The 9,178-nt window shown below is 40.3% G+C and overlaps 1 protein-coding gene across 2 annotated transcripts; it reads right to left on the reverse strand.

Annotated features, from left to right (window-relative positions):
* Positions 1 to 971: 971 nt before the first annotated feature.
* On the reverse strand, positions 972 to 8,446 carry mmd (monocyte to macrophage differentiation-associated). 2 transcript variants are annotated; one of them, XM_010746519.3, is made up of 7 exons: positions 8,054 to 8,445; positions 5,828 to 5,909; positions 5,571 to 5,731; positions 4,861 to 4,935; positions 4,668 to 4,769; positions 3,941 to 4,010; positions 2,430 to 2,707 (listed from the first exon to the last, which is right to left on the reverse strand). In XM_010746519.3, exons 1-7 carry the CDS (start codon positions 8,077 to 8,079, stop codon positions 2,504 to 2,506), a joined length of 720 nt encoding a protein of 239 aa, XP_010744821.1. In that variant the 5' UTR covers positions 8,080 to 8,445; the 3' UTR covers positions 2,430 to 2,503. The 2 variants fall into 2 exon arrangements, with proteins under 2 accessions (XP_027140722.1, XP_010744821.1); XM_027284921.1 differs by lacking the exon at positions 3,941 to 4,010 and having other exon boundaries at positions 972 to 2,707; positions 8,054 to 8,446.
* Positions 8,447 to 9,178: the final 732 nt, after the last annotated feature.

Here is a 9,178-nt window from a genome sequence, read left to right on the forward strand (position 1 = left end):
AAAAATACGAAAAATACTGTATTTAACAGATATGTGCTTGTAACTGTGCAATGATCTTTTTGGAGACACCAAATTCCAACTTTTCACGTGTTCCTTTGGTCCATAAACTCTCCACACATCTGGAACAAAGTGAATATATACCTGTGGAAATCAAACACTAAGATGGAAAAGTTACAAGCTTTGAAAACTACAAAAACAGCATCAAACCAAACAGAGCTTATAGCGGTGTGTCCATGGTGACAAGGTTGGATGGTTGGTTACAACACTAGATGTCACAAGGTCCTTTAAATAAATATATATTTAACTGAACTTGGCTGAAAACTGGCGGCGAAAGCGTCGTCGGATTCTCTATTATGGAGTTTTCTCTCCTTACACGAGGTCCCGTGTGGGCCTTGAGGTCCTCAGCAGTATTAGTTGTTTGGCTTTGGTTGGGAACAGTAGGTGCCAGTCTATCTCAACACTGTGGTGTCCAGGGTCACAGAGACCTGTTGCTGCCTTCATAGACATAATAGATAGCTTGTTGTTGACGGTCCAATCTGCGTAAACAGACATCTGTGTCTCCAGACTAGAACATGCTGACAATAACACCTCCATGGGTAAAGACATTCTCTGTGACTCATTCTGGGCGTGTAGTATTTGTGGTGTTATCTTGGGGTTTAAAGTCGATCCACCAGGATGAGTTGGGCAGAATGTGAGACCGACTCAGGCACTTCTGATGAACTTTGAGAGTGTCTCTAATTCTCCTTGGGCCAAGCGTCAATAAATAATCAGAGGCTCCTGAACACTTTCTAATCTCCTGACCATTGACCTTTGATTTGAGGAACTTGCAGGTGGTTTCACGCAAACATTGTCCATCCGTTCCCGTCGTTGGGTATCAATCACAAAACTACCATTATACATATATAGTTTCAAATCTTGTCAGAGGAGGAACTCTTTTGCCTCAAACCTTGCCTGAATGAACGACATGAATCTTTGTGGAGTCTCAGACGTTTTCTTTATTATTATTATTACAGTCCCATCAGAAATCGTGGAGGAGCGTTCACGTACACGTAGCACCATTAACAGCCAACGGGACAGACAGGAAGCAGTTTGTTTGTTTGTTTGTGAAGAGGACGGGAAATACAAACGTTACAAAACAGAGTGGTCAAATGTCGAAATATGGAAAGCAACAAAACGTGAGACGGGAAACAACTGCTGCTCGTCCGAGTGGTGCAAAATGTGACAATCAGTGGAAATGTAAAACTGGACAAAGAACACACACACACACACACACACAGCGTTCACATTTATAATAAAGTGGAAGAATTCTCGTCGTTTGGCTCGTTAATTAAAATAAAAAAAAAACACCTACACACCTGAAATGCTGTCAGTCTTACAGCGGCCCGTCAGCAGGGGGCGCTAAATACTCACAGAAGAGACGACGAGGTCAGAAACTGAACATGCAGTGTGGAGAACAAAAAGAAAAGTTCTCTCTGAGCTGCTGTCGGAGGGGCTGGGAGTCAAAGTTCATACTTTGTGGTACAAAGTTGGCATCGAATATCAGAAACTTTCTGATTTAGATCAAATTTAAAAAGGGGAAATCCCACCGAGCACGTTCAGCTCACCAGACTTTAACTCGCTCAGATTTAATCTTTGTAATTAATTTGTTTCTTTCTATGATCATAAGTTTGGACAGGTTGTTTCTGCAGATTGACACGAGTTGCTCACTGCGTCCGAAACAGACCTCGGCACTTCTGGTGAGCTTCGAAACATCCGACTTGAACGGCCACGATAAACTTTCACGGCGTGGAACGTGCAGAACGTGTCGCATCCTTGCCCGGTTGAGCCTTTACCCGTCGCGCCACATTGCGTGCCATCGTAGTCAATGTTTCGAACCCCACCAGCTCCGGTTCAGAAGCGAGCCTCCGCATATTTAGAAGCACATAAACCAGGAAAGTGACCAAATCTGAAAGTAAACAAAGTCTGACGAGCTGAACGCTTCTCGTGCCCGGTTGAATTCAGCCTTTCCCCTCGAAAAGTTCTTGTTCAGTCGCTTCTCGGATCTTTGGTTTCTTTTTTTTAAAGATGATAAAAATGTGTGATATGTTTGTATTTTCCAAAATAAAAATATCAAAAGTTTTATTTTGGTAGCGATGATGCCCAGCCCTGCTGAAGTTTTAGCACCTCGTCCGATGTCCTCTGTGTTCGTGTTGATATGAATGAATCTGCAGGTTTCCCCCCGACCCCGACGTGGAATGTGGCCGACTTCAAGTGATACAAAAGACTATCAAACATGTCAAACGCTCGTCGATGTGCCGGGGTCGACTGTAAAAAGTCTAAACTCACCTCCCTCACTGAAAGTTGTACAAAACAGCTTTTTTGTTCTCCGCGTTAGAAAACAGTAAACAATTCACGGTCAGCGTCTTCGTAAACTTTTTCGGCTGTCGTTGCAGCTTCGGCGGGCAGTTGAGGGACTAAACGTGCCGTCCAGCCTCCTTCCCTCCTCCACCGCTCGTGGCCGTGGTCACGACTGGAGGAGGGTGTCGGCGCTCGGCGCCTTGTAGAGGTATTTCCAGATGGCGTAGTAGTGCACGGCCGCGGCCAGCGCCACGAACACGTGCCAGATGGCGTGGGCGAAGGGGATGACGCCGTCGCTCTTGAAGAAGAACACACCGAGGCAGTAGATGAGTCCGCCGCAGGCCAGCTCCTGAAGCCCGTCAGTGTTGCTCTGCAGGACACACGAGAAAATAATGCCCGTTTTACACAACAACGTAATCTCTAAAAACATGGAGAAGAGTCTGAAGGCCCTCAGTCGTCTTGGCATGTTCCTCAGTCTTTACAAAGTCAGTAACTTTCTCCAGGACTGTGCAGAACTTATGAAGAAGTCTCTTAGATGAGAGGTGATCGTCTTCACGGATCTACAACCAAGACCACGACCGAGAACCTTCACAGATGAACACCGTGATACTGGTGCTGGTCTGAGAAGGTTCTGTCGTCCAGATCATCTTTGTTTGAGAAGAATTCAATCTGGGGTAACTTGACTTGGTTGTACATCCACCAGGACTGTGCAGATGTGACGTCAGTTCTTCAGTCTTACCCTCTGTGCTTTCTCTAGGATCTTTTCTGCTTTGTGTACCCTAGACGGAAGTTGTCCGGGATGATTTTGTGCTGTTTGCACCTTAAGTTGAACAACCTTAGGTGGTTTCTGAGGGAATTCGTCTCTAATAGTTGTGCAAGAAGTCCGCTAAAGGTTCTCAGTCATCCAGGTCTTTGTTTGAGAAGAGTTCAATCTGGGGTAACTGGAGTTCTGGGGCGTTGCCAGTGAAGTTGGTCAGCCTTGTCGAAAAAGTTGACGTGGATCCGTCTAGGATCTTTTCTGCACTTCGGACCCTAGACGGAGGTTGTCCGGGATGATTTTGTGCCGTTTGCACCTTAAGTTGATCAACCATAGGTGGTTTCTGTAAGTCTGTAACTTTTCTAGCTATCCTGTGATACTCCTGCACCGTTCTGAGGGTGTTCATGCTGAGTGGAAGTCAGGTGTCACCTTTCTTTGAGTAGCTCACGCATCTACAACCAAGTCCATGTATGTGTGACAGTATTTTCTGATTTCTGCAGCGACAGAAATCCTTCTGACTCAACAGGTTTGAACCTGAATTTATCCAATGACATATAAATCTATTAAAATAACTGCTATTCTCACTGAAACCACAAGAGGGCAGCAGAAATTAACACATTAAAATACGTTTAACATGTTTACAGTGATATTAATCTCTAAATATTTATGGGTAAAACTTTCATCTTGTCGTCAAACTCTCTGCAGACTTCTTCAGTTCAACGAGAACGGGAAGTTAAAAACACTCGTGACACTTCCAGCCTGCTGCTGGGTGGAACACGTGACGTGATGAGTCGACACATGCAAAATGAACCGACAGCGAATGTATTAATAAAATAAGAATATTACCATCGACGTCACGACAGATGCTGGGAAAAAACCCATCGTCAAGTAGAAGGCCAGCTCGACAAGTTTGTATCTGTGAGGACAAAAACCACGAGATGCAAATTCAGACGAATGTCAAACATTTGTGGTTTCGTGATAATCAAAAACAAAACCACCGTGTCCGAGTGTGTGTGTGTGTGTAAAGCTTCAACAATGACAGAAACACGTCCAGCTTTGTGTGTCAGATTCTGTGTTTTCAGCTCGTCGCGTACGGGGCGACAAAAGGTGTCAGCGCTCGGCGAGATGCCACGACTGTGACCGAACACGAACAATGACACAAAACTCGTCAAACCGGCCTCAGTCGACACCAAACAATCAAGAGAGGACAAAGAAATCAACTGTCCTTTACTGATTTTCAGCTGGATGGCAATCGTTTAAGTTTGTGATAAAATTTAACTTTTAAAAAAGGTTAAAAAGTTGTTTAAATGAACTGTGGGATGATTATAGAAACGTGATTGGAGGGACAAACTTTTCTATCGATCAAGTTTGATCTCTAAAAAGTAAGAAAATAGTTTAAAAACGACTGAAAATTCACATGTGAAGAGCTTTAAACTGTAAACTTTTATATTTTTCACTTAATTTATCGTTTAATTGTTATTTTATGTCACAGAAAGGTAAAGGAAAGCTGATTTCATTTTACACGAATGACTGTCTGAGCCCGTCAACACACTCCGCTGTCCCGTGAACTCACTTTTCATGGTAGTTGAAGACATAAATGGTTCCAGCCGCAGCCATGAGCCAAACAAACCAGCGCATGTGAGCTGCCAGCGGGCCGAGCTCACGCAGGTTCAACCTTGACAGGAAGGAAACAGAACACGGATCAACGCGAGGACTTTTTAAAAATCGTGTATCCGTGTTCGTGACGCGCTCCGTGTGACACTCACCAAGGTGTGTAGGAGGCAGCGATGAAGAAGTAGATGACCACTCTGTCGCACATGTGGAAACACTGCTCCACGGACCTGAAACACACACACGGGTCCACATCATCTGGTTTCATCAAATCAATTTTGATTCTGTGTTTTATTTATTTATTTATCTATAGTTTGTCTGCTTGTTCAGGAAAACATTTAAATTGGGTGGCGTAAGTGAAGTAAAACAAAAACAAGAAGAAACTTCGTTTAGAGCCGTCGTTTCTGTCTAACGTGTCCGTTATTTTTGGTCTTCTTGAGTGTGATCTCCTGATTTTGAACTGCCTTTTCCTTTTGATACATTTCTCGCCTTTAAAAAATGTTTGTTGTTGATAGACGGGGATGTAACGCCATGTTTTGTCTATGATGTTAAGAAGACGACACACCTGATGTCTAAACGTTTGCAGCTTTTCCTTTAACGGAGAGAAACAAACCGACACAGATCCTAAAGAGTAAAATTCTCTTCTTCGATATTCCTTCAAATGTGGCACACACAGAAATCTATTTCTGTAAATGACATCAGTGCCTTGAAGCTGTAAACTTCACTGTGACGGAGAGAAACTGGAAACCAAAGTAACGTGACGCTGCCACAGAGCTGAAGAATGGCAAGAGACCAAAATATCCACGTCAAAACACCGTGACAGTCGGTGATCTACAGTCCCCTTCATCATCGCGCTCCTCCTCACCTCATGTGGCTTTTCTTCCAGGTGATGATGTGAAACACAGTGGAGACGAGGAAGAGGGCGCACAGGCCCATGCCGTACACCCAGGCAGTGATCCTCTCCCAGCCGTTGTCCGACAGGCGATGCAGCAGAGCCATGCCGACGACGGCCGGCACGATGAGGAGCTGCGACAGGGGGGGAAAAAAACTTGTTTAAAAAAAAAAAGAGGAAATGATTCAGGTGGCGACGTTTAAGAAATAAAAACCAACAAAGCCTCTCACCGCGTGAGTGTAGCAGTTTGCAGCATGCTCGTAGCAGGTGGGCTGGTAGCGGCAGTTAGCGGAGGCTCGTCTGTTCATGAACCTGAAACACGAACACAGGAAATTAATGAGAAGACGCACACGCCGACTCTGAGGAGGCAACACAACCATCGAGGATAGAAGAAGCAAAATCAGTTCATCCAGAGCGGCGACGATCGGTCGACGTCAAACGTGACGACTCTCTGACTATTTCAGGAAACTGAATTTATTTGGGGTTGCGGACTAAACGAGACATCCGAGGACGTCTTTTTAACCATTTTCTGACCAAACAACTCAATTATTAAAAGTAGTTTCACACACAAGACAAAGAAGAAGTCGGTTTACAGCCTCTGACATCAACATTTCCTCAAATCCGATAACTTGTTGCCTTTTCTCTTTGTAATTTGAAGCTGAGTACCTTGGACAGAACGAGACGTTAAAAAGAAGTCAATGACATTTTTCACCTTTTTTAACTTAACGTAGAAAACCTTCAGCAGACTATAGATCATAGACGTAACACGTGACGGATCGATATCACAGCGGTCACGTAGTTTAGACGTGGAACGACAGAAAGTGAATAATTAACTTATCGGGAACTGAACAAACACTGAATGTAAACACACATCATGAGGGTCAGCCTGACAGTTCATTCACCTTCAGATAGAGAACTACAGTTTAACTCTGAAACTAACGATTATTATGTGAGAAGCTGAAATCAGAAAGATTTGCACATTATTTCATAAACAAATGACCTGGAACGAATAATCAGTTATTGGAAATAGCTCACTAATCGATTAATTGTTGCAGCTTTTAAAAAGGATAAACAGAGAAATTCAACAAGTTTCCAGCTGACTTAAATTAATTAAGATGTATATAATTACTGATAACTTTAAATAATTTCCTGTCCTGGATTTGTAGATTTAACCAACTAAAATATGATTTTAAATGTTTTATTTTTTCAAAGATACAGAAAATATTCACATTTATGAGCTGAAATCAGAAAATGTTGACAAATTTTGTCATTTTTCTCAAACAATATGATTAATCAACTATCAAAAATAGTTAGTTAATTATTAATTGACTAATTTAATTGATTTAAACATAAATTCAACAAGTTTTCACACATCTTAAAGCTTTAAATGACTCATTAATTATTATTATATATATACTTAATTAACTTCCTGTCCTGGATTTGTAGATTTAACCAACTAAAATGATTAAAAAACATTTTTTATTATTGGTCTATAACTCAAAGATACAGAAAATGTTCACATTTATGAGCTGAAACCAGAAAATTTTGACATTTTTTCTTAAACAAAATGATTAAAATCAACTATCAAATAGTTAGCTACTCATCAATTGATAATAATATTAGAACATTCAACCGGTTTTCACCATCTGGAGAGTTTCAAATAACTCCAAATTTATTTAATTATTATACTAAAATAACTGCCTGTCCTAGATTGTGATTTAACCAACTAAACATAGATTTTACATTTGTCTATAACTCAAAGATACAGAAATATTCACATTTATGAGCTGAAATCAGAAAATTTTGTCATTTTTCTTAAACAAATTAAAATCAACTATCAAAAAACAGTTAGCAAATCATTAATTGACTTTAAAACAAAATTCAACAAGTTTTCACCCATCTGAGAGCTTTAAATGTTCACAATTTATTAATTTTTTATTATTTATACTCTAAATTACTTTCTGTCCTGATTTGTAGTTTAACCAACTAAAATATGATTTTTTAAATTTTTTTTTAATTTGTCTATAACTCAAAGATACAGAAAAATATCACATTATGACTGAAACCAGAAGATTTTGACAAACTTTTGCCATTTTCATAAACAAAATGATCAATTAACTGTTCAAAGTAGATGTTAATCATTAATTGCTAATTAATTTATTTAAAACAGAAGTTTTCACCATCCTTGAGCTTTAAATGTTCAAAATACTTATTCCTTATATACATTATATATACACTAAATTAACTTGCTGTCATTGATTTAATGAATAAAGTGTCAAACTTTATGTATAAAACTGAACATTTAAAGCTCCGGTCATGACGCACCCACACGGTAACATCAGCTCTGACTCATCCGGGATGGACGCACAGGTTCACGGACCCGGAGGAGGAGGAGGAGGAGGCTCACCTGATGGAGGTGTTAACCGTTTAAATGTCCGTGTGTTTGCGGGACTCACCTCTGGAAGCTGTTGACTCTCTTCATGTCACGGTTTGTTTTTGAATTCAGCAAACAAACAAACAAACAAAAAGCCCGCCAAAACAAACAAACCGTTAAAACAATAACTCACGCGCTAACGGAAGGCCTAGCATACGAGCTAACGTGATGCTAACTTTCATACAAGGCACCGGCAGCGGGAACTCCCGCTTCACAGACAAAGGCGCCGTTTTAGTCTCTTTCTCAGCGACATTCTGGGTCAAATACCGGCTCGCTGCCTCGTCTTTAAGCTAGAAAAACATCCATAAGAAGAACCAGCCAAGAACCGGACCGGACCGAACCAGAAAGCTCCCCCCCCAGCAAAGCTCGCCGCTCCCCCGGTTAGTGACAGGATGCTCCCCGCTGAATGAGCCGCTCGCTCCTTTTGTACCCCGCCGCCCAAACAGCGGTGGGGAGATGTTGAGTGACGGCGGTTTGAGCCAATGAGAAGCGAGAAGGACCAGGGAAGCAGAGCCAATCAGGTGTTAGAGTAGGCGGGCTGAGTTAAGCCTGGATATTATGGTAAATAACATGTAAATAACATTTAAATAACATGTAAATAACATTTAAATAACATGTAATTAACATTTAAATAACATGTAAATAACATTTAAATACTCATATAAAAGTGATTATATTACATATTTTTAACTCTCTTTCCTGTGTGTTAAATAACATATAAATAACATGTAAATAACATTTAAATAACATGTGAATAACATGTAAACAACATTTAAAAAACATGTAAATAACATGTACATACTCATATAAAAGTAATTATATTACATATTTTTTAACTCTTTCCTGTGGGTTAAATAACATGTAAATAACATGTACATACTCATATAAAAGTGATTATATTACATATTTTTTTAACTCTTTCCTGTGTCATAAATAACATGTAAATAACACGTAATAACATTTAAATAACATGTAAATAACATGTAAATACTCATATAAAAGTGATTATATTACATATTTTTTAACTCTTTCCTGTGTGTTAAATAACATGTAAATAACATGTAAATACTCATATAAAAGTGATTATAATACATATTTTTTAACTCTTTCTTTCCTGTGGGTTAAATAACATGTAAATACTCATAAG

This window comes from Larimichthys crocea, chromosome XII (genome assembly GCF_000972845.2).
Source record: "Larimichthys crocea isolate SSNF chromosome XII, L_crocea_2.0, whole genome shotgun sequence".
Classification (NCBI taxonomy): domain Eukaryota; kingdom Metazoa; phylum Chordata; class Actinopteri; family Sciaenidae; genus Larimichthys; species Larimichthys crocea.